The 25,053-nt window shown below is 31.1% G+C and overlaps 4 protein-coding genes across 4 annotated transcripts; 2 read left to right on the top strand and 2 right to left on the bottom strand.

Moving 5' to 3' along the window:
* The first annotated feature begins 124 nt into the window (after positions 1-124).
* Positions 125-4,771, top strand: LOC107005612 (mitochondrial dicarboxylate/tricarboxylate transporter DTC). Its single transcript, XM_015204256.2, has 6 exons — positions 125-370; positions 808-891; positions 1,631-1,692; positions 2,955-3,316; positions 4,046-4,260; positions 4,349-4,771. The coding sequence occupies exons 1-6, from the start codon at positions 257-259 to the stop codon at positions 4,403-4,405; spliced, it is 894 nt and encodes a 297-aa protein (XP_015059742.1). The 5' UTR covers positions 125-256; the 3' UTR covers positions 4,406-4,771.
* A 107-nt stretch (positions 4,772-4,878) lies between these two features.
* On the bottom strand, positions 4,879-7,762 carry LOC107016367 (GDSL esterase/lipase At1g09390-like). The gene is made up of 5 exons (XM_027913192.1): positions 7,507-7,762; positions 6,611-6,796; positions 6,166-6,323; positions 5,799-6,069; positions 4,879-5,264 (listed from the first exon to the last, which is right to left on the bottom strand). The coding sequence occupies exons 1-5, from the start codon at positions 7,760-7,762 to the stop codon at positions 5,026-5,028; spliced, it is 1,110 nt and encodes a 369-aa protein (XP_027768993.1). The 3' UTR covers positions 4,879-5,025.
* Positions 7,763-9,028: 1,266 nt separating this feature from the next.
* Positions 9,029-15,224, top strand: LOC107007941 (5'-adenylylsulfate reductase-like 5). The gene is made up of 4 exons (XM_015206802.2): positions 9,029-9,380; positions 12,077-12,258; positions 12,793-12,917; positions 14,414-15,224. Exons 1-4 carry the CDS (start codon positions 9,219-9,221, stop codon positions 14,845-14,847), a joined length of 903 nt encoding a protein of 300 aa, XP_015062288.1. The 5' UTR covers positions 9,029-9,218; the 3' UTR covers positions 14,848-15,224.
* Positions 15,225-18,061: 2,837 nt separating this feature from the next.
* Positions 18,062-18,552, bottom strand: LOC114076480 (arabinogalactan protein 13-like). Its single transcript, XM_027915592.1, has one exon. The coding sequence runs from the start codon at positions 18,465-18,467 to the stop codon at positions 18,285-18,287; it is 183 nt and encodes a 60-aa protein (XP_027771393.1). The 5' UTR covers positions 18,468-18,552; the 3' UTR covers positions 18,062-18,284.
* Between the last annotated feature and the right edge of the window lie 6,501 nt (positions 18,553-25,053).

The following is a 25,053-nucleotide window of genomic DNA, read 5'->3' as shown; positions in this document are numbered from 1 at the left end:
GAAGGGCTAATGTTAGAGATAATAAATTAATGCAGTCCTAGTCACACACAAAAATTGATTCAACCACCACACAAAAGGGTTTTTCCCTTCTTAATTGGCTCAACAAGAGTGGTATTATTTGTTGTTGTGTATAAATACCTCTATCCCCTTTGCCTTAAAGTCTCTTTTTTACTCTTGTGAAAACCCCTTGGAGCTTCAGTCCCCAAAGGCCCTTATTCTCTTTTTGAAATCTGAAGAGAAAGAGAGCTGAGAAAGAATGGGTGAGAAGCCAAAATCTGGAGGTGTTTGGCCTACTGTTAAGCCATTTATTAATGGAGGTGTCTCTGGTATGCTTGCTACCTGTGTTATTCAGCCTATTGATATGATAAAGGTAACATCTTTACCACAATCTTGATTTTATGTTTTATGGGTATTGCTTTTCATGATTGTTAGTGTGTTCTTGATTGTAAAGATCCTGTCTTTTTTGATGTTTTGATGTGTTTTTGGGGTTTTGAGATGTGTTTGTTTAGTGGGTCGTGTTCAGATCTTGAATCAAATGAATGTTTCGTTTTATATGGGATGTTTAGTACTGATGTTTTGGTGGATTTGGTTGGATTTCAGATCTTAGATCAAATGGATTTGATTGAAATGTGTCAGTTTACTTTTCTTATATAGGGTTGTTTTGTAGTGAGTGGAAAAGATTGAATCTTTGGGGCAGTTTGTTATGCAATATGATGTGAAAGTTTGAGTCTTTCAGTTTGTGGTGTGCTAAAGTTTTGATGGGATCTATTCTGATTTATGTTACGTCTTTCTTATGATGGCGAGCAGGTGAGGATACAATTGGGACAGGGATCAGCAGCTGAGGTTACCAAGACCATGCTTAAAAATGAAGGTTTTGGTGCCTTTTACAAGGTTTGTTCTTGTGAGATTTATCTCTGTGTAGCTTTGGTTGATGATTAATAATGTATTGGCATTTACTTGTTGATCTCTGGTTGAATGGATCTTTATTTTATCTCGGATCACAAGAAACAGATAGGTATTTTAATTTCCCACCAAGTAATGAGTATAGCTTATTCTTTTAAACTCGGGAGGATGCATTAGTTCATATATTATAGTATCCTCAATGGAGTAGGAACGATAAATCTCTCCAATACATTGGTTATGCCGTACTGGATTACCTATTTTCTTGGAAAAAAATCATCAAGAAAATTAGGTGATGCTTTTTCCACTAGAATTAAGCTGGTGAAAGCTGCCTGCATTTGATGCAAGTGGCTCCCGTACCATTAACTTATATATTGGACAATTGTTAATCGAGATAGTTGTTAGATTTCCTATGGAAGTACCTAGGGAAAATAAACGATTATACCTAAAATTCAGATGGCTTTTACTGGGAGGACAATTGAGAAAGATAACAAATATTGTAAGCTTTAGTGACTAGCTTCAAGTGATCAGATGGACTGCACAGTGCTTGGATAATCTTAACTCTGAGATGGATGCAATATTAGTACTGTCCTTCCAATCTAAGACTGATGTCTTATATCAAGATTGTCCAAAGCCATAAGTGGATAGCTTAATGCACTTCCTCTCATATTTTTGTGTTATATGTTTTTTTGGTTATTCGATGCCATCAATTATTTATCATCTTATGCAGGGTCTGTCAGCTGGGCTTCTTAGGCAGGCAACCTACACAACTGCCCGACTTGGGTCATTCAGGTAGTTTGTCCTATATTTATCTTTTCTCCAATTAGAATGAGCCAAGCTTATTTAAAATTTCAAATACTATTGATGATGTGTCAAGGTTCATAGTTGTGACCGGTGGTTGCCCAAGGATTTACTCTGGTATCTTGATACCACTGTTATTCTGCATAGTCACACCCTCCTTATCATATCTAATTTTTCACTTGGTCTTATTTGAATCAAGACACAGTTTGAACTACTCATATTGAGGTACTTGGCACATCTTATTGGAGTTGTCTTCTAGTGAAGTTACTCTTTGGTTATGTCAAGTCTCGACATGGAATAAATTTGTGAACAGTGGTTTGATTTTCTGCAAGTCTTGCTTTTCTGATTTTTTGAAGATTAAGACACCCCATGTCTCCCTCTCCCTCTCCCTCTCCCTCTTCCTCTCCCTCTCCCTCTCCCCTCCACTTGGCTGTTAACTTCTTCTCCCCTCCACTTGGCTGTTAACTTCTTGTAGGCTTTGCAGCTTGGTATTATTTTATAATTTTATGAGGTTGTTGTAGTTATTGGGTTTACTGTGTTCTTTTCTGCTTTTCTATTTATAAGGGGTGTGATATCATTGTTGGACCTCCATTGGGATTCAGGGTTTTGCTAAAATTTTAAGTGTTTATGGAAATATTGAGCTAACATGCCTTTTGAAAAGAATTAGCCTGGAACAAAAATCTGTAGGTTCAAGAAAATAAAATGAATTCTTAGATAAAATATAAAGGTTTAATAACCGACATCACTTATTCCATGCTTGATTGTTGTGTCAAGTGTATTTGCAAACCACTTGAAGTCTTGAATCCTCTAAAACCACTTCAAATCCTTTGGCTCATTAATCATGAGTTGTTGAGAACCAGTTTGGGTTTCCATTTTCCATGTGGATAAAGACAAATCAATGAGAATCCATGGTCTTCTTCCTTTGGAGGATGATGAGATGGTTTCAGGACATCGATTTATGTGCGACAGGAAGCTACATTTCGCATGTAAGTAGACTATCATTAAATGAAGGCCTGTTTTTGTCTATTGTCTGTACCCTTCAGCAAATAGTGTGAAGATATTGAAACTTTTTCGTGATTTAAAACCTAGCTATAAACACTATATTGTTGGTGATTTTGGGATGGGTTTTTATAATAGTACAACTTAGTGCTGTTATGCATTTTGCTTGGCAATGTTCTTTCTATATTTATCCATGAAAAGAAAAAAGAAGTAGGACTAACTCTTTTACCTTTCTTCTTGTTTTCTTAAAACAGAATTTTGACGAACAAGGCCATTGAGGCTAATGAAGGGAAGCCCTTACCTCTATACCAAAAGGCTTTGTGTGGTCTGACTGCTGGAGCAATTGGTGCAACTGTTGGTAGTCCAGCAGATTTGGCCCTCATTCGTATGCAAGCTGATGCTACCTTGCCTTTAGCACAGAGACGCAATTACACAAATGCATTCCATGCACTCTCCCGTATTGCGGCTGATGAAGGAGTTCTAGCCCTCTGGAAAGGTGCTGGCCCAACAGTAGTAAGGGCAATGGCATTGAACATGGGTATGCTTGCCTCTTATGATCAGAGTGTGGAGTTCTTCAGGGACAACCTTGGCATGGGCGAGGCTGCTACAGTAGTAGGTAAGATAATTTCTGTACAACTGCATCCATGGTTTTAGCACTGGTGTATCCTATATGTACTACAGGTCTTGATTTTAGTTTTAAGTCAAGTTTCTCAGTGTGGTCCCTCAAGAAGGGTTTAGGTATTGTAATTTCAAGAGGGCATCAAATGTTTCCAATTTTTCTTGAAAAAAGAAGAAGCAAACTTCTCTTTGGAGAAATCCTCCCATCTTTTGCATAGTGTGGCTAATCATTAAGTTACTAAATGCTAGAAAATGCAGCATCTTTAGGCCTGATTTCTCTCTTTGGTGCAATTAGTGCTTTTATGGCGAAAACGGCCTGCTGGGAAATGTTTTGTCTAATCTCTACTTTGCTTCCTGTGTTTATGCTTATGGAACTTTTATCCATTCTAGTTTCTTGGTGGACTAAGGGGGCTTGAATAGCTGGTTACAGTAGTGCAGACTGTAAGATGGTGTAAGTTATGCCTTTGAGTATATTCTTCTGTTCTGGCTCTGGAATGTTACCGGGAAAGTCAGTTTTGTTGTGGCATTCAACAATCACGGAAAGGGGTAAAGGTTGTCTGGGGTATTAGTGCGTTCAAGTGCCTTTTTTTCCTTTCTCTTCACATTCGACTGTCTTGAACGTTAGTTCTATTATTAATGATGAATATGCTGCAAACTTCAACATCCCCCACGAGGCATAATGTTTCATGTTCTTACAAAAAGTACCTTTCGTGTTATTAAAATACAGGGGCCAGCAGTGTTTCTGGATTCTTTGCTGCTGCTTGCAGTTTACCATTTGATTACGTGAAGACCCAGATTCAGAAAATGCAACCAGATGCTGAAGGAAAATTGCCCTACACTGGTTCTTTCGATTGTGCCATGAAGACTTTGAAGGCAGGAGGACCCTTCAAATTTTACACTGGATTTCCAGTATATTGTGTTAGGATTGCCCCTCATGTTATGGTATGTTCCCCTCCATTTCTCCCAACTTCCATTCTCTCGGTTTTATACACTTCTAACATATATTTGCTTCTTTCTTTTGCCTATACAGATGACTTGGATCTTCCTTAACCAAATTCAGAAGGTCGAGAAGAAAATCGGATTGTGATTGTTGCAAAAAAGAGATACATCCTCTCAAGTTGAGCTTTATTAGAAATAACATCTTCGCCTTGTTGTATTAGTACTGTTTTCGCTCTTTCTTTATCCTCACGCCTTCAAAGGCTTTAAGATTTTTGTTGGTGACACATTGACTTGCGGAAATTTAGGTTAGACATTTGATCTTTTCAATATTCCTACCTTTATAGTTTTGGGAAGACTACTTTATCCAAACTGATGGGAAGATTCTTTTATCTGAATAATCTATGTACTTCAAAAACTGTCTTGAAGTAGGTACTATGGAGTTTCACCATTTTTGGTGTCATCTTGAACTTGATCTTGTTGCCTATTTTTGGATATACACTCATTTGTTAGCATCCATCCTGGTATGAGCTATTTGAGTATTGGAGTAAAAATGCATCCTAATGTTCTTTGTCTCTCTTATCATTGTTATATCCCTCGTCTATATATTACGAGAACAGGTAGAATGTATGTAGACTTTGTCATTATATCGCGGAGGCAGAGAGTTTCTGAAAGACTCTCAGCTCAGAAATATAAACATGCTCATGATCAATGAAAATATTTCATTTAACTAGAAAAACATTTGTGTTGGACAAGAATCTAGTTGACATATCAAGGTGCAATGTTGCAAAAGCTATGTAACTTGAGTGGAGGTGTAGAATAGTGTGTTGAGAGTATTTTGGAGGCAACAAAGCCATTAGCTGCTTCTGTGTAGTGAATACCATCCCAACTAATGTACTTGAATCTATCTTCACATATTGTGTAGTTTCCTTGTCCACAAATGTTGTTTGATTCAAAGTTGTATGGTGGCCCTCCATATCCACAACATCCCATTAATGGATTCATAAACCCTGCCAAAAAAAAGGAGAACCAATACATAGTCAAGAAAGTCTTGTCCCGCACTCAGTGTTTACACCAAACTGGTCTCCAATAAGGTAAGTATAGATAAGAAAGGACATGCTTCTATGGGTTCACGTGATCTCCACTCGTTCAATGAAGTTCCTCAGACTCTCTAAAAATGTTGTCACACCTGTGTCAGATCCTTCAAAAATACACTATATTTGGAGGATCTAACACGCACCCGTCGACATTTTTGAAGCGTTCGAGCAACATAGACCCAACTACGATAGTTTCTTTTGGCATTAATATATAAATATACCTTTCAACTTTGCTGTGTTTGACATCTATGCACTCCAACTTCGATTGTGCATAAGCAGTGCCTTAAACATATATTAAGTTGAACAAGTAGATAAAACGTGTTCTCGTAACAATTCACATTCTACGTGCATCATTGCACGTAGGACATATTTATCTATTTATACACAATTAAAGTTGGAGAGCACAGATGTCGAACTGATATTTAAGGAAGGAAACAAAAGACTTACCATAAGTAGAAGAATTAGCAATGAGATCATATTTGATGGAGTAGATATCAACATATACAATGGTGATATTCTTCATTTCATCTCTTAATTTTTCACAAAGGACTTGTAATTTGTTATTAAATATTTTTGCACCTTCATTAAATGAAATTAAACATCCATTTTCATCATAATCACTCTCATTTTTCTTATATGTTGCAAGTGATTTAGGCAAACACCCTAATGGTCCTGTATTATGTACCCAAAAATTATTTCCACCTTGTTCATAAATTCCCTGCAAATTCAATAAATCCAATAAAATAAATAATAATAAAGGAAAAGTAAAAAAAAAAATTAGAAAATAATAATGATACAAATTCATTAAACTTACCTTTATAACATTTTCAATTTCAGAAATAATATCAGGAATTTTGAGAATTGCTTTTTCATATGTGACTTTACCAAATATTCCATCCAAATCATTTTGTCCAATATCAATTGTATAAAGTGCATTCCTTAAATCTTTATCTCCTAGCAAATTTCCATCACCTATCAATCGAAATATTATCGAGGATCAGTTGGTTAATTATATTCCGAAATTCAGTCTATATGTGATATGAATACGACTAACACAACACGTGTTGATGAATCTGACTTCACATAATACGTGTTGTGCTCATTTTACTGGATCAAACCCTTGAGGGGGTCATATGGTTAATTATATCTCGAAATTCAGTCTGTCTATGACAATATGACATGCGTCTGATTTACACGACACGTGTTTTTGTGCTTATTTCACTGAATCAAAGACTGGAGGACGTTATAATTTCATATACCTTTGTTAAATAACTCGAGAGAAAGAGATCGAAACCGATTGAATTGAGCAAATTGGATGTGCAAATTGAAAAAATTCAATTTTGGAAGAGTTTTAGAACCAGCAATAGCAAAATTGACTCCATTTGTGAAGTTTTTGCCTATTGATTCCATAAATGGAGTCAAATATCCATTTCCCACACTTTCACCTATAATAAAAAAAACAATGAAAATCAAATTAATAAATAAACAAAAATTAATCATGAGACGGAAAAAAATAAAATATAAATAAATATCCTTTCATTTTTAATTTACTATTTTGAGTTTAAACTTTAAATATGAAATCACCTTGAATTAGAAACGCATTATTCTTGAAAATGAAACTTACTCATGTGAATTAATCAAATTCAAAAGTAAATTATATTAATTTCTTATAAATAAAAAAATGATTTCGATAAAAAAAAGGTAAAAAAAGAGAGATTGTTTCAATTATCTAACGATATCATACATAATAAAACAATATATATTCTTCTATTCTTAATATAAGTGTTTTTTTCATTTTTAATTAACAGTTTTGAGTTCGAACTTCGAATACTCGATAAGAAAGGAATTACTATCAAACATCGAATAAAAAACAAAAAGATATTACAATTTCTTAAAAAATAATATGATTTGAAAAAACAATAGTAACAAATTATCTCAATTATCTAATGATATCACACGATGTAACCATCAAAGATTATAGTGAAATGATATATTCTTCTTCTTCTTTTAATCAATCGACTATCTCGGGTTTAAAACAATGAATATATAATCGTTTTTGATAGAAAGAGATCTTTCGACATGAATCAAGATCCTGAATATCGAACATTGATCAAGAAATCAAATAAAAGACAGTGTAATAACAAATCAAACTTACATAGAAAATCGATAATTAATTTGCCATCACACATTCGACCAGATAAATCATGATTAAAAGTATGTATTTTCGGAAGCTGTCCAATCATGCCACGTACTATAACATATCCACCAGTATCAGAATTTGAGTCACCAAAATTTATAATTATTAAATTTTTATTGCATTGTGAATCAACAGATAAAGGGAAAAAAAGACCAAGAAAAATAGAAATTGAAAATGAGATAAAATAAAATATTTTTTCCTTCAAATTCATCATCAAACATTTTATTTTTTCTTTTTTCTAAATTTAGGGTAAGAAAAATGTATGAAATGATAATTTTATGTAGATGTAATTAAGGATCATATAAATTCTGTAACGGATAATTATTTTATTATATGAAAGAAACCAAAAGATTAATTAATTACCATTTAATGAACAAAATTGTTTAGCTTCTTAAACCGAAAGAAAAATAATTAATTTCCATGTAATACAATTAAGGTTAAAAATAACTCAAAATCAAGCAATAAATATTCTAGCAAGGACTAGTACAATGGTAAAAATTTATTCAAACTCGATGTTTGTTATAACACTTCTAATCATATAACACGATTTATGCGCATTTATTTTATCGCGTTCATCATAAAATTAGTTAATTAAAATATAGTTTAATATAGATACTGAATGCGAGTAAGTATTTATCTTCACATAATAGCAATAGTTCATCTTACAAAAACATATTTTATCGTATAACTACTCATGACGTCTTATCTCTAAGGAAATAAAACAAAAATAGAACTGAACCAAAAATTCAATCAATTCTATTTTCTGTCAAGGTGAAGAACTGAACCAAAAATTCTTTTTTTTTTCATTAATCGAATCCCCTTGTACACACAGGAGTTCGGGATAGATGAATCCAAACAGTATGACGTAGAAAACCTAGCTACCCTGATTGGCTCGTAACCTATAGATTATAAAAACAACTTTACTTTTGCTCCAAAACTCTGCTTCAAAGTTTTAATCTTTATAAGGTAATGGTCATATACAAAACATCTCTAGTACACGCGGAATCCGAAATAAACACACCAAATAATGCGATGTAATCATATTATAAACAACCTAGATACCCTGATTCAATGGCTTATAACATATCGATCGACCACATGAAGATTATTTAACTTTTGCTTCAACTCCCTCTTCGAAATTATAATCCTTACAACAAACAAACAAAAACAAGAAAAATACATGGTGATTGTAGCATATTAATAAAAGATAAAAACTTCAAGCTAGCAACATCAAAATAAATCGACTAATATGAGCAAAGTAGACCCTTTTTTTGATAACTCTCTAATTTAAACTTTCGATACGATATATCTGAAACTATAAAATTAAATAACGTTTTGATACATTAGGACACCATATTTGGATATTAATTTTTTTTTATTGTTTTGTTGTCAAAAAGTAGGAAGATAAATAAATATTTAAAAAGGAGGGACCATTATTAAAATATAAAAAAATAAAAAAATTATTTCTTAAATAAAAAATCGTAGAAAGACGATAAAGTTGCTGAGAAAAAAGCTGATTTTGGCCGAACATTGAAACACTATACAAAAAAAAAAATTCAAAATTTTCTTCAAGAAAAGCTGAAAGGGGAATTCTTGTTTTTTTTTTTTCTGAATATTTTTGGTAATTTTTATATTTTTAGGTGAAAATTTTGAGATTAGTATTGTTGATTATGGTGTCGATTAGATACATATTGGTATTAGGTTTTGTATTTGCAGCGTTTGGATATACGAATTCCGAATCGGTTTCTCCAATTCAGTCTTATAATTTTCTGTATGATCTGAAATTTCAATGCCCTTTTCGGATCTCTGTTCCATCTTCTAAGATTCTTGAGGTAATTCAGTTTCTAATCCTCTTTTTTTGGTGGATTTTGGGATGTATTTGGGTGTTTTTTTGGATTAATTGAAATGGGTTGTGTTTTTTTTGGTGATTTTGGGTTTCATTTTTGAAGTGGGTTTTGATTATATTGGTGATTAGAAGAGGTCTGGAGTTGTTTTATGATTTGTGAGATGCTTTTAATTAATTGAAATGGGTTGTATATATATATTTTTTGGATTGTTTTGGTGATTGGGTTTCATTTTTTAAGTGTGTTTTGATTATTTTGGTGATTTGGTAGGGTTTAGAAGTTTTTTTTATGATTTGTGAGAATTTTTTTTGTTTCTTGATTAATTGGTTGCTTTTTGAATAGCTAATTATGGTTTGGTTGTGATTTGTTGATTATTCATTGAGTTGAATCTGTTTTCTGATTATTTTTGCTTTAAAGGTTGGATTTTTAGGTTATTTGGGGGGTTTGAGATTATCTTAAGTCATTGGGGGGAAATATTCATTTGGTTTGGGTATTTTTAATGTTCTTAGTGGTGTATGAATTTGGAACAAAGAAAGGATTATTGTATGAGGAAGATAATGGTTTCAAGTTGTGGTGATGTGGAGATACTTGTTGCATCATATAGCTTGTTTAAGTATTTTCGATTGCTAATCATGGTTTAGGTTGCTCAAGTCATGTAGTTGATGCTGATTGTTTAGGAGCAACTTTTGGAAGTTATAATTTTTGGTACTCTTTTCAATTGTTTTAGATGATTTAAAAGATTTGTGTTGTCGTGAGTGATATATGGAAGTTGTATCTTTTAAGTATTGCACGTTCCTGTTGCAGAGTCCTCTTTTTTAGCCCCCTTTTGTTGCATAGTTGGAAAAATGATTTTTCGTTGAATTTAGATATTGAAAAGAACGTTTTTAAGTAAAAGTTGAAGAAACGGATCAGAATAATCTGTACTCTCTAGTATTAAGTTGTAATGGTGTATCTTTCCTTGGAGATGCCCATGAGTAGGATGCTTCTCAATGTAACGATGTTTACTTTGTTTTTAAAATTTTAATGAACTTCTGTTTAGAAAATTATATGCCAATGTCTTGAGAGTAGGCAGTTAAGGGCATTTAGTGCGTATAGAAATATTGATTTTTGGATTTATTGCATTGTTATATGCATTAGATAAAAAAGTATGTGCAAATGGTATGAGCAGCCTCTATTCTTCCTTGGAGAAAAGGGTCAATGTTAAGTAATTGATTCCATCGGTGAGAAAGGCTCCAAGTGATTTTGTTTTGGATCTTCACCAAGTATTTGGAAAGTGTATGTGATTGTTCTAACTTTTAAGAGTTGAGAGTGAAGTGTGCCTAGAGTGGGAAACTTGGGTGGTTGAGTGTCAGGTCAGATTATCTGCTTAGCTTCCTTTGCAGTGGGAGATTGTTTTTGTGGACAGCAGAACAATTTTGGTCTCAGAATGTAGCTCATGTATTCTCCCTTAGGATGTCTTCATATGAATGTCTACAGGCAATGAGTTGACTGATTTTGAAACACCATCATGGCATTTTAACTTGGCTTCAATCGTAATGTGGCATTATTTCTACTCTATGTGAGCATTATAATGCTTTTCAACATTTTAAGGAAGGATGCATCTACAAAAATAAGTTCCTATTTGACCTCTTCAGGCTCCGTACATCTCTTATCCTACTAAATCCTTACTTAGTATGCAAGTTCAAGAAATTGATTTGTTACAACCTCCTACAAGCAAAAGAATGCATCAAAAACTTCAGTTAAAAGGTGACAGTAGCATGTATAAGAGCTGAGATAAGACTAGAAATAACTGAATTCCAAGTAAGTGACTGAAAAAGCGGCCGTTAAGTGGTTGGCGAACAGACAAGTTGGTGGTCAAGCTATATTAAGATTGAATGAATGTTCAATGTAGGTTCTGAAGGTGTACATACTGTTCAAAAGAGGTGTATCTAGTACATGTTCATCAATGTGTGACTTTTGTGTCTCAGCAATATATACGTCACTTTGGTTCTAGGATTGCTCCTTTTTTGTTTATTCTGTTGAATGTGACAGACATTCTTCCTATCTACTAAGTTATAGGATTTTGTGTAGAATATCAAAACAAAAATGTTACCATTTCTACCGCTATTATGATAATGCATATTCCAACCTGCTTGAATACCAGAAAAATAAATGGAATAGACATTGATCTTTTTTCTGAGAGAAGGCATAAAATCCAGTAAGAGAACATATATAGAATTGGATTATTCTTTTTAGCATATAGAATTGGATCATTCTTTTTAGATAAAATCCAGTAACATAAAATCCAGTAAGAGAACTGATGTTATATGATTTTCCTGAATACTTGTGAGGAATGCTTACTGTTTTCTTTCATAAAATTGATCTACTGCCTGAACTCTATGCAACCTTGATATACATATGTTGTTCTGAATGGATGGGCCTCATATAGATCCTTCCATAGTTTCCCAAAGTTTACATTTGTTATTTGATCATTTTCTTTTCCATTTCTGCTCCTTGGCGTAAGGGTGCTCGGTTGTTTTTTTGGGTGTAGCAGAGGAAATCGATGACCCAATTTCTCATAACTTAACTTTATAATTCTTCATGAGAGCTGCATTTTTTATTTATTTTTAAACTATGACATGCATCTTAATAGAGTTATTTTTCTATATTCCTGATTTTTTGCATTTATGCAATTTTCTCACAAGACGGATGGAGAATCACTCGACAAGGCTCTAAGGTCCAGTCAGAAAGATGAGGTTACTGCTATTCTGTTTTACGCCTCGTGGTGTCCTTTCTCGACAGATGTTAAATCAAAGTTTGGTGCTCTGAGTTCCATGTTCCCGCAAATCAGACATGTGATGGTTGAGCAATCAAAAGCTACACCTAGGTTGGTTTAATTTTTGTTAATATTATCTTTTCTGAGTATGGTAAAACTGTGTCATCTCTATTAGCATTTCGCTACACCTTGGAGCTTTTGCAGTAACTGCTCACAAGGTGCCGATAAAGTTCATGGATATGGCTGATCCCTGACTACTCTTAATTCCCTTGTTAAAAATACTTAATCAGTGCCAGACATTTAATAATTAAATAGTTGCCCAACTCTACCTTTTTGTTTTCAGAACGTGGATGTACTGCATGGAAATTTGCGTTTAAGTATGAAATTGAAACTATTAGATCAAAATATTGCCGAGCAACCTAGTGACAGAAGCCGTTCAAGTTTTGACCTACATATGCTTTTAATTAAATAAGTACTATATTGCGCTTCAATAATAAAGCATGTATTCCATGATGACATCATAACTTTTTTCCTAGAGAAGGAAAATTTATAAAGAATTATACCTTTTCCTCTCTCCCGAGCTTCTCCTCTCTTGTTTTAGCTGCTCTCACGATTTTAATCATGTGTCTTGCCTCTCATCTGCAGTGTCTTCTCAAGATATGGAGTTCACAGCTTTCCATCAATGTTGATTGTGACTCAGACATCAAGAGTGCGATATCACGGCCAGAAAGATCTTCCCTCCCTTGTGAACTTCTACAAGAGGACTACAGGTGACCTTGCCTCTATTCTCTTTTGCCCGCTTTTGGGTAGCATAGTAAGAGTTCATCCATACTGTTGCAAATGTTTAGGAGTGAGCATTTTTCATCTTTTACAAATCACAAGCCAAACCTAAAATTATGTGACTAGCCTTTGATTATTGTGGTGGAATGGTGTTAGGTTTTCATTTCCACTACATTAGTTTTCGAGTTTGGTGCCATTTTTTAAGGGGAACATTCTGCGAATTGGCAAAAAAAACCAAATTCTCATTTTGAAATGTCCTACATTTAACATGTGCACATGGTCGAGCCAAAATAATGTTGAAGCAAAGAAGAACTAAAATTGGTAACCATGGTTAACTCTTCCCCAGACCCCAATCGTGGGATTACACTGAGTTTGTTGTTGTTGTACAGCTTACTCTTTATTTTAAGGTCCACACACTTATATTGAGGCACAATAACCCTTCTTTGTATTTTGATTTTGGTTCCAAAATGAAGTGTCCACTACTAAAAACTCAACTAGAACAAATAAGCTTGAGAGAACCGAATCTGAATATTACTTAAGTCAGTGAATTAGTTTCCAAAAAAGAATTACTGAAGAAACCGTATGAGCAAACCTAGTAGCAGTAGGTACTATAAAAAGTATCTTCTCAATGTCCTAGATCAATCACACTATTGTCAATTGATAACATTAATATTAAGGGGTGAAAGTCCTTATCGAATAGATTGTGCAAGTAAGATATATGCGTGTTCAGCAATTTCTTCAACAGTTCAAAGCAATCTTAGAAAGGTCAAATTTTGAACTACTTCAGACCTAGTTTTGCCAGTCCAGGGAATACTGTGTATTGTAATTTTGTGCATTCAGAGGTTATGAAGACTAGGTAAGACTTAAGAGGAGCACTATTGTTGGGGCTTCAAGTTCATCAACTAAACTCATCCAATATTTGGCAGTTCTCAAATGTAGAAGGAACATTTTCTTGCAATTTAACCGCTTATTTTTTATGGTTTTTTAATCGTCATAGCATTCTGCTGCAATTTATCTGATTTGCTGCAATTTATCCGATGTCTGTTTTGATTCATGAGACTTGAAAGATACCAAAAAGTCAGGCATGCAGAGAGTCCCATGATATACCAATTTGTTAAGTTTTTCTTCTCATCAGAATACTAAAATGACAACATAGTTCTTAATGTGAGATATTTTCCGATATTGACCTAAACTCCATTTTTATCCTCTCTAATATTCTCATATTTTTTCTCCTCTACCTCTCTTTCAAAGTTCTCTCAATATGCCTCTTTCAGACAATGTCCACAAATGATTTTACAGCTGCTGAAAAATGCAAAGGAAATTTGCCATAGCGCGTAGAATGAACACCTGAAAAGTGGCCGTCTTTTTTTATGAGTTTAAAACTTGAAGTCATTATTGGAAATTTGTACAGTATGCGACAATTAGTGTTCTACCCTTTCTCATTTGACTTGATGGCATTGACTTCACACTTGTATGCTTGTTTCAGGGCTTCATCCTATGGTTGAAGTGACAGAAAGTCAAATTACCTATAAGGCAGATGGTCGCAAAGCTTTTCAGAAATTGAAAGGGTCCTCTTTGAAGGAATTATTCTCGACTGAACCTTACCTTGCATTATCGGTTGCATTCCTATTGTTTAGGGCTTCCCTATATTTCTTCCCTGGGTTGGTAGCTCGTGTAGTAGCATTATGGGCTGCATATATTCCTCATCTAAACATGGGGATCTTTGGAGATTCAAGGCAGATTCTGGGGCGCGTCTTCCACGTAATTGATCCCAAGAGCGCTTGGAGCAAGCTAAAGCTATGCAAAACGAGAAACTTCCATAAAGGTGCTAGGAATGCTCGAGTTTGGGCTTCGTCATTGACATCAGTTTCACTGGGAGAGACATCAGCAGCAAGAATAGCCCCCTCAGGAGACTTGTAAGCTACTACTCGTCGTCTCTCGCATCAGATTGTCACTAAAACGAACAAGTTAGAACTCAGAGTCTGGTTTCTACAGCAAGTAGAATCGTCTTACTTCTTCATTCCCTGTTATTTCTTCCCCCTCGGGTTAGCTGTTCTTGCCCGGTGTTGTATCTTATCTTTTTTCAGAAAATTTAAATATACTCAAGAGACCAGAAGATCTTGTGCTTTTAGAGTTTAGGTGGAAATATGAACAGCTTTCTTGTAAATTTTGAGAACAGAGGGTTTCTATGTATATTACATGATGACAAGAGGGAGACTTTGTAACACTGCATGTGTTTGTCTGTGATGATTTGTTGGCATTAACAGAGATAGTGTTGCACTGTGTGTTGGTAAAAATGGCAAGTTACACTATCTTTCATCTTTTACCTTGCCATATATGATACTTGACTTGTCAGTACTTTGATTTAGAAGGTAACTGACGATTCTCGACTTCTTTTCTATGTCTATAATCACTTGTCATTGCGATTACTTCATCCATAACACCCTATATAACGAGGTCTGCATTTGCAAAACTCTTGACTTATAAGCTTGAAGGGTTTTTCTTTTTGTGGTGGTGGTTGGGTTTGGGTTGGGGGATGGGGGGATTAATCGTATATTTAAGCGAAAAGCAGAAGTGGAGGCACGATTTTCACTCAAAAGGGTTTCAAAATACGAAGGAAGTGAACATATGAAAAAAGCTAAAAGGGATTTACTATCTAATGTATATGCATAAAAAATATTAATTTTAACGATAATATAATTTTCTTTAAAGAAGGTTTAGATGAACTCCTCGATCCTACCTGACTTTGCCCCGTAAATGATATATGTCTTAGGCCTTCTCTTTCATTATTATCTACTCCCATGTGCACTCCAAATGAGATGCAATATATGGAGAACATGTTTTCTTTTCATAATTATGGTGTTTGGATCTGTTTGAACATATTTTAAATTCATTTTTTATAGTACATGTTACCTCCCATCAAACAGATATTGGTTTATGCACTTAATTGCTCGGATAAATACAAAGAAAAGACATAATTTTTTTTCGTTCAAATTTAAACTTGAGATCATATGATTTTCGACCAATCACAAAATGCTTAGACATCATTTTTTGTTGCTAGTGTATTTCCAGGTGTCTTTTTTTGTGTTAAACTAAAACTTGTCTTTTACTTAACAACAATCACATTTTTAATAAAGATGATAGCATATTAATTAAGAGGAGTATCTTCTTTTTTGTAGCCATGTGGTGTTTGAATTAGTGGGGTGGGGTTCTAGGTTTAACAATAATCACATATTTAATCAAGATGTTAAGTTGAAATTTTTTATCTTTTCTTGAGGATTTGTTTAATAATGGTGTTTAGTGGATTTATTTGGTAAATATAGGCAAAATTCAAAGAACACTCAAATAACACACATTGAAAAGAAAACATAAAACTATCAAAGGATGTGGTACATCGAATCGAATGATTCCGTTTCCCCGTTAAATAAATGTTTCGAATTCGACCTCTAAATATTAAAACATCCTTGTTAAGGTGAGCTCCCCGTGAATGAACCCTACATGAGCTCTAATACGAATACTGAATACCAAATTAAAAAAAACAAAAAGAATTAACAGCAAATCTAGTAACTAATTAAAGAGAGTCCTTTGATCAATTTATTTGAAAGAAAATAGGAATGATAATTAATACATTTACCTAAAACTTTATTTTATGAGGTTTTGGTAAAACCAACCACCTACTCATGTATGAACAATACATAAATAAATATAAATATAAATATATTGAGAACACCAAGTAGCCAATTTTGGTAGCTATAGATTTATGAAATGAGTTGTCTATAGTTTTCATAATTTGGTGGCCTTTCATTGAACTTCCAATAAGATCACAACTTGTTAGTTCACATGTATAATTCTAAGTGTCACCATCAATTGATTTAAAGAGAATTATTCACTCTTAAAAAGTAAGGGCTCGTAGAAATTCAGAAACAAACAAGTAGAATAAAAGACGGACAAATTATTGATATTCGACAAAGAAAATCTAAATTAGTGGCATCTATTCAGTTTCCCTTTTTGGGAAGAGATGGAAAATATGTTCAATATCTTATGAAGTACTTCAATTTTATCGAAAAAAGGATAAAATTTCGTAATTTTATTTAGAATTAGGTGTTCGATCATGAAGGAAGACTCATTATTTCATTATTGGCGATGGAATAGATTCAAGCATCGAATTCATTAGATCTACAATAAATAACAATCTGAGTTTTTTAAATAACAAATTTATATTAGAAATTTTATTTTTTTATACTTTTTATATTTTATCAGAATCTGAATATATAATATAGACTTGATTTATATATTATGTGTTTTAGAAACTTGAAATTCACATTTCTTAGAATAATAAATAATAATGCCTATTGTACATTCCATTGCAAGTTGCTAATGGAATCATTCTCAACATATTTTTTATTTATTTATAAAAGTTTCAAAAGGTAATTCAACTAGTTAGGTCTTTAAAGTAGAAAAGTTAAAATTATAAGTTCTGAATTTTTAAAAGAAAAAATAACAAAAGAGGTTTAAAAAGTATATTTAGTCCAAATTTTATGCTTATAAAGGTTTTTTTTTTTTTTATAATCTCAATATTTATTTTGAATGGATTAAAGTGTGAGATTTTTACAATATGATACACATTTAAAGAAATAAATCATAGGGTTAAAATTAAATAACTTTTACATTATTCAGTCGTCTAAAATCTATAGATAACTCACTGATACGGAATTATAATCTTAAAAATAAAAGGATTAATATATAAGTATCCTCTTAACTTATGCTCAAAATTCAGATACATACTTATACTATACTAAAGTCCTATTATCCCTCTGAACTTATTTTATTAATAATTTTCTAGCCCTTTTCAACCTACGTGGCACTATCTTGTGGGCTCAACGCTGATTGACTTTTTTTTTTCAAGTTAGCGCAACATAGACTTAAAAGGGATAAAAAAAATTACTTTAAAATAAGTTCAGGAGGTTAATAGGTCTTAGTCTTAGTATAGTATAAATGTGTTTCTAGAATTTAAACCTCTTTAATTAACAGTACTAACTATTTTCCAACATATATTAAAATGAACTAAGCCAAATGTGATGTAATTTATCACATAATTAAGAAAATGAGAATAATGAAAGCCAAAACACTAGAATTCAAGATAACAAGATCTCTTAATTATTATTAATATAAAAATAAATAATAATAATAATAACCTAAAACCTCACTAAATATTCCAATTATATTACACAAAAATACAAAAAAAAAAATAACAAAATACAAATAATAAAATCACTCAAAAAGAAAAAAAATCAACTCCCACAAATTAAAAAAAATTGACGAAAATACCCTCAACAAAACATAATAATAATATTAGCTTAGAAGAAAAGAGCAAAAGCAAGTGCAACAAATGAAGATATAACGGCGGGGACGAAGACGGTAGCGTCGGAAGCCGGTGCCGGTGCCGGAGCATCAGCGGCGGCGACACCTTTCACGGCGGAGATAGCCATTATTATCATCATCACTGCAACAACGAAGATCTTCATGTTAATAGCTTCCATTTTTTTTTTTTCAATTTTGGGGAAAAATTTGAGTAAAATTTGTGTTTTTTAGAGAGAAAAATTGTAATATGACAGAACAAATGGAGAAGAAATGGGGATTTATATATAGCTGAGTAGTGGTGTGGTTTTTGTGTGAATAATTACGGGCAGGTGAGCTGCCCGTTTGAAATATATCACTACACAAATAAACGGAAAAAAAAGATAAATATACCCCTGAGTTATCGTAAATAATAGACAGATATCCTTTATTATATTTTTTGGGATATTGGTGTTTTTGGCGTCAAAATACTTAAGCATACATGCCTTTGATCACTCTAACGAAAGACCAAATCAGGACACGTGACGCAATTTAATCTGTCGATTTGATATTTAATAAATATCGGACACGTGTATGTCAGTTAGTGTAAAGGACATATGCTCTAGTTTTTGGATGTTAGGGATACACTAATGTCTCAAAAGTATGACGGAGGATATTTATATACTATTTTCATAGTTTGAAAGTATATTTGTCATTTTTCTCTAAATAAAAAGTGAGATAAAAATAAAAGACATAAGATATAAATATTTGTTGTTATTTGTGTCCTTTAATTTTAAACGTGCACAAGTATATATATGTAAATAGGTAAACGTATATATCATATGTAGGTTATGACATAATATGCTTATATCGCTATGTGAAATCGTAAATTGTCATATAGAGTAGCATATAGAACGTGTGTCTACTTATTTAGTTATATTTAAATTTTTAAGTATTTATTTATGCAAATTCAAAGTTAGAGGATATAAACATTAGTAAAGACATTTTTTATATCATAAGTGTAAAATTATAGCATAATATATACTCCAAAATAGTCGAGATGTTTCCTTTAATTTGATTCTAATTATGAATGTGAACAAGTATATATTTAGAGTTTATAAAGTCGAACAAGTAGACATACATATTTTGTTGGGCAATTCATATTCTACATGATATTCTTACGTGCATTATGTTGCTTAAAACATGCATGTTTACGTGTCTAAGGGTTATTAATTAAAGTCAAGTTAAAAATATATTTATATATTATGCATAAAATTATTATTTACTACAATAAATTCAATTCTACGCCAAATCAATTATTTCAATTAATTATTCACAAAACTAATTTAATAATATATATATATAATAAAAATAAAAAATATACTAAGTCAATATGATTCGAATAATATGAAGCGGACGGATTAAACTGTGACAGCAAATAAAGGATAGGCTGCCCGCTGCCCAGAATTTGACAGAGTGTACAAACAGCAATTTATTAAAGTACAGCTTTTATTAAATTAAAAAAAATAAAAAAAATATAATCTATTTTTTTAAAAAAAACTTGTGGGTCCACCACCTCAAAGCTGTCTTATTAACCACACTTTTTATTTTTTATTTTATTTTCCATAATTTACTTTTATATTTTTTATCAAATAATTTTATTTTAAAGTCCGATTTAAACGTAAAAATCTCCCTATTAAAAGTACGACTCATTAAAATATATAATTAAAAATGAGTGAGTATTAATCATTCCATCGTAATATTTGACGTATACTTTGTGAAAGGTAGTATAAATAGGCAAAAAAACAAAAGTAGGTATGAGTTGTTATTTAAAAAAAATAAATAGGAATGTGAACATAAATTCAAATATAATAAAATGTAAAAGTTTTAAAAACAAAAAAAATTAAGAAAATTTATAATTTAATTGATCTATTGTTACTTGGTTGTTTTCTAGATGTTGAATGCTTTGAATATTAACCAAAAATATTACTATTATTATTATTAGGATAGATATATATTAATAGAAAAGTTTTTTTAATGTGTATTTAGATTCAAAATTTTATATTAGGATTTGGTTAAATTTTAAATTTTTATTATAACGTCGATCTTATATAATCATACTAATAAATAAAATATTCTCTAAAGAAGATAAATCTATATTAATCATCGAGTAAAGTTTAAATTTAAATTTTTTAATAACAATAGAAAAGTCATTATGTTTCATCATTCAATTAGTTAGACGGTAACACCATATAATAATTATGCACTTAAATTAATGTATATAAATATAGAAATGGCAATTCATTAAATTTTGACAAGAAAATTAAGTGTTGCATCAAAATAATTAATACATCCATAAGTCAAAGATACTTTTAATCTACCAGAAATTATGGTGAAACTAAAAATCTCATTAAAACTATTCAATATTTAATTATATATATAAAAAAAATTTTTTGAATGATTTACACTAATATGCTAAATCAATATAAATATTAAATAGGGATCTCTATTTTCACATAATTCCGGATTAATTATCGCCATAATTTTGGGGTTTCTTTTTATTCTATCTTATCATATTGGTCTCAATATTATATCCGTTTTGTTCATTTTTATTTATTACTATTTGATTTGACATACCCATTAAACGATAATTATTATTATAAGTATTTTATTAATTTTTTTCTATTAAATGATGTTTAGTATTAGGTCTGAAAAAATGATTTGAAGAATAAGTACGTAATACTAAGGGTAAAATATGAAAAAATAATGGTTTTTTTTTAACACGAATCAAATATAACAAGTAAAAATGAATATTCAGTTACGAATTAAGACAAATAAAAATAAACAGAGGGAGTATTTAATTCATATATATGTACATTCAAGTTCTAATTTATTTATTTATTCTTATAAATACAAACACTATCAAACAAAATCACAAAAAGAAACAAGACCTCATTGCTTAATAAATATACTTTTATCATCAAAAAGTTTCCTTCTTCTTCTTTTACTTTTTGTTTTTAATCTTTAAAGTAAATCCCTTTAATTTATGCAAATTTTACTCATAAGGCAACCTTTAGAAAAAAAAAAAAAATTCTTTTGATTGTTTTTTTCAAACAAAAGGATATATATATATATACATACATACATATATATATATATATTAGATCGTGATAGAGATGATATTTCTCGTTAAGACTTGCGAATGAATCAATTCTCTATTTTGGTAGAGAGTGTTTTATCCCATAAAGTAAAATTTATTTTTGAAATAAAGAGGATAATTGAGAAAAAATACAGAGTAACTTGTAACAATAATTCTTGAATTCAACTATATATATGTTTTAGATTTTTTTTTGTGTGTGTGGTTATTTTAGGTGAAAAAATTATCCAATGTACATCTTAACCTATTAATTTGTGAGTAAAATCATTTCAAATTTTGAAAATGATAATTGCATATGATAATGTTCTTTTTACGTGTTTAAACATAATAATTACAATCATGCATGTCAAATTATGAACAGTATCAAATTAATTAACAGTCATCCTTAGTAGTAATTTTTTTTTTTAAAACTTCCTTTTGTTTTCTTCCTTTTTAAAAATAAAATAAAATTAGCCTTTTGCTTTTTTCTCTTTCAAATTAATGTTTCAACAATAAAAGACTTCTCCACCTTTTGTCAATTTTACAAATTAAAGTTAGTTCAATTATAACGTTTGATTATTCTTCCAAGATTAACTATATATTGACCGTTGAGAAATATAATGCAAATATTACTATAGTAGATTTTTCGAAATCTCTTATTAAAATTTTAACTAAAATCAAAGCAACATATCAAAATATATGCTAAAAATATTTTTTTTCATCAAATCAATCCTTAAAAGTTTATATATATATATATATAGTTTTTTAAAAAAAATTTGTTCCATGCATGCATGATTAGTTTACCTAATGAGGGACCAATAGTAGTGTTTAATTGCAAGTCAAGTTTGTACCAAACACTCCAAATTTAATTTCTATATTTTAAAGTTGATTTTTATATCTACTAGTCAATAAAAAAAATGTTTAGTTTAATTAATTAGGATAATGACCCTCTAGCTAATCAAATCTTAGTTGAATAATTTATCAAACTCAACCTCTATCTCTGAACTAAACTCAAATTGTTATCAAGTTAAAGAGTTATGTGCATGTTAAGTATAATCTGGATAAAGATCCGGTCAAGTAATGTTCAATGGTCTTATAGATTCATGTCATGTGTATTATATAATAGTTTATGGTTGAGATCCATAAATATATTTTTATAATTATATGAAAACCTCCAAAAAAAATTTTTTTTTTAAATGTATTATCAGTTCTTTAGTTGAATTATTATTTAGAACTGAATGATGTTTTTAAGTTTGATCTATTTTTGGAGATTACATCATAATTTGGAGAAAGCGTGTGAACATATTCCCGAAGAAGTTTGAGGGGGGGGGGGGTAAAAAGTCAGGAAATTCGCATGTTCTCGTCAATTTTGAATTTTTCTTCTTGAAAATATTAGCTTGAGTTCACTTAATTGCTTTATTTGATAGTTTTAAAAAATAAAGAAGTTGACAATTTTGTTGTTTTTATTATTATAATTAGTATATAATTTAAATGGATCTCAACCACAATAATTATATAGTACACATGACATGAGTCTATAAGACAATTGAACATTACTTGACCTTATTACACTTGACCGGATCTTTATCCGTATAATCTAGTCTAAACAACTTTACATATTCAAAATATTTATACAAATTAACTAGTATAGCTACATATATTTATTTTTATTTTGTTATAGAAACCCTAATACTATACCATATAGAGAATATATTACACTAAACAATATTAGGGCTTGATAAAAGAATCTCCATTTTAAGTGATTCTTGTTAAATTCTTATAATTAATTCCATGAAATGTTTCATTGTGAATCAATAAAAAAATTATGTAGTGTGTAGCTAACATGTACGTGAAATTACAGTAATTAAAATTTAAATATGTGATTCGGGCATTTCAATAACACAAGTACAAGAAAATACTAAGTTAAAAATGATATTTAAAATTACTTGTGAAATGAATTGATTTATTGGATAAATTTTAAATATAATCGATCATTTCAATAACACAAGTACAAAAAATAGTAAATTAAAAATGGTATTTAAATTTCTTGTGAAACCAAGTTACTAAAACGTATCGACGGGAAGTAAAATGGAACTTCCGGAAAACCATCACCTCTTGATTCATTTACACTTCATTCAACTAGAGCTCACCTCGTAACCTTATAGCTTTTCACCCTTTTCATAAGGTTTTTGACTTTCTCGTTATTCTTAATATGATCACAATCATTTCTTTTTTAATTAAAAATCATGCGTAACTTTGAGCTCAACTATTACTGGGCTATCTCATCCATTTGTGATTCAGGATATTCAAAATATATATATATATACATAAATTCAGCCGTGTATTTTTTTATAGAGGGTGTTCGGGTGAACACTCTGGATGGCACATGGATCCGCCCCTATATATATATATATATNAAATTTAAAAACTGATAAAAAAGATAAAATCATTTTTTAATATTTTGAAATAAATTAAAATAAATAAATAAAAGATCTAGTATATTATCTTGTTAAAAAGGGCTTATGATAACTTTTTTATTACTTTAAAAAAATATGGGCCTTCAAATTTTGAAACCTAAGGCAGATGCTTCTTTTTTAAAGGCATTAAATCACCTTGTTGTATTTAATCAAAATATTGGTTGAAAAAATTACCAAACAATAATAATATTTTAAAAGTCATATTGTGTTTTGTTTTATGAGTACCATCCATCGGAATTAATATTAATGTAGGTCTGCCACTTTTTTTTTTTTTTCAAAAACCAACAAAACATCAACATTTTATAATAAGGCTAGATGATATATGATAAATATATTCGATATAATTTTATATGACTAGCAAAATTTTATATATACCTTTAAAAAGTTTGAGAAACAACCAAATGAAATAATGAATACTACAAGGACATGCATGTGTATCAAAGGGTCCCCATATATTATTTAACATGAAGTTGTATGAAACAATTTCCTTCTAAGTTCCCAACTCATATATCAATTATTAGATACACATGATTGATTAATTGAGAAATTAACAAAACTATATTCATGTTAGTGAACTAATATTATTAGAGAGTCATCGTCTGGTGAAAAAGACTTTGTAATTTTGATCATGAGTTGACCAAAAGAACTTCGCATGAAATCATGGTTGAATCCTTTTTATAAATGATAAGAAAAAAAGTTGATAATGATAGACGACATATTGAGAGAAATTCAATCCCAAAAAAGAAGTAATAGCAAACGAGGGAAAAGTAGAATTTCTTTTTGAATCCCTGGGGAGTTTCACGCTCGAGACCGTCTCAACATCTACTATCACTAAGAAATCAAAACATTACAAATTCAAAACTTCATGAGGCTCAAAATGACAACTTAAAACTTGAGCTAAGTTTGAAACCCTAAGCCCAAATTTTCTTCTCTTAACCTAACCCTAGCCCAAAACTAAAGCCCAAACTCAACAAAACATTTAGGCCCAACTCATTTTGATGATTCATTTGGGCTCAACTTTGAGTATTATTTTTTTCTCCATAAACTCCCAAAAGTCTTCATCCATCACTCAAGAGGGAGTAAAACACATCTAGCCGTCCATTCAATATCTAATGGTCAAGATTTGTCTCACTTTAAATCTACTTAAATAAACCCCCCACCCCCACCCACCCCCCA

This window comes from Solanum pennellii, chromosome 1 (genome assembly GCF_001406875.1).
Source record: "Solanum pennellii chromosome 1, SPENNV200".
Classification (NCBI taxonomy): Eukaryota; Viridiplantae; Streptophyta; class Magnoliopsida; order Solanales; family Solanaceae; genus Solanum; species Solanum pennellii.
Note: the sequence above shows the minus strand (reverse complement) of the source record. Positions and strands in the feature narration are given on the sequence as shown.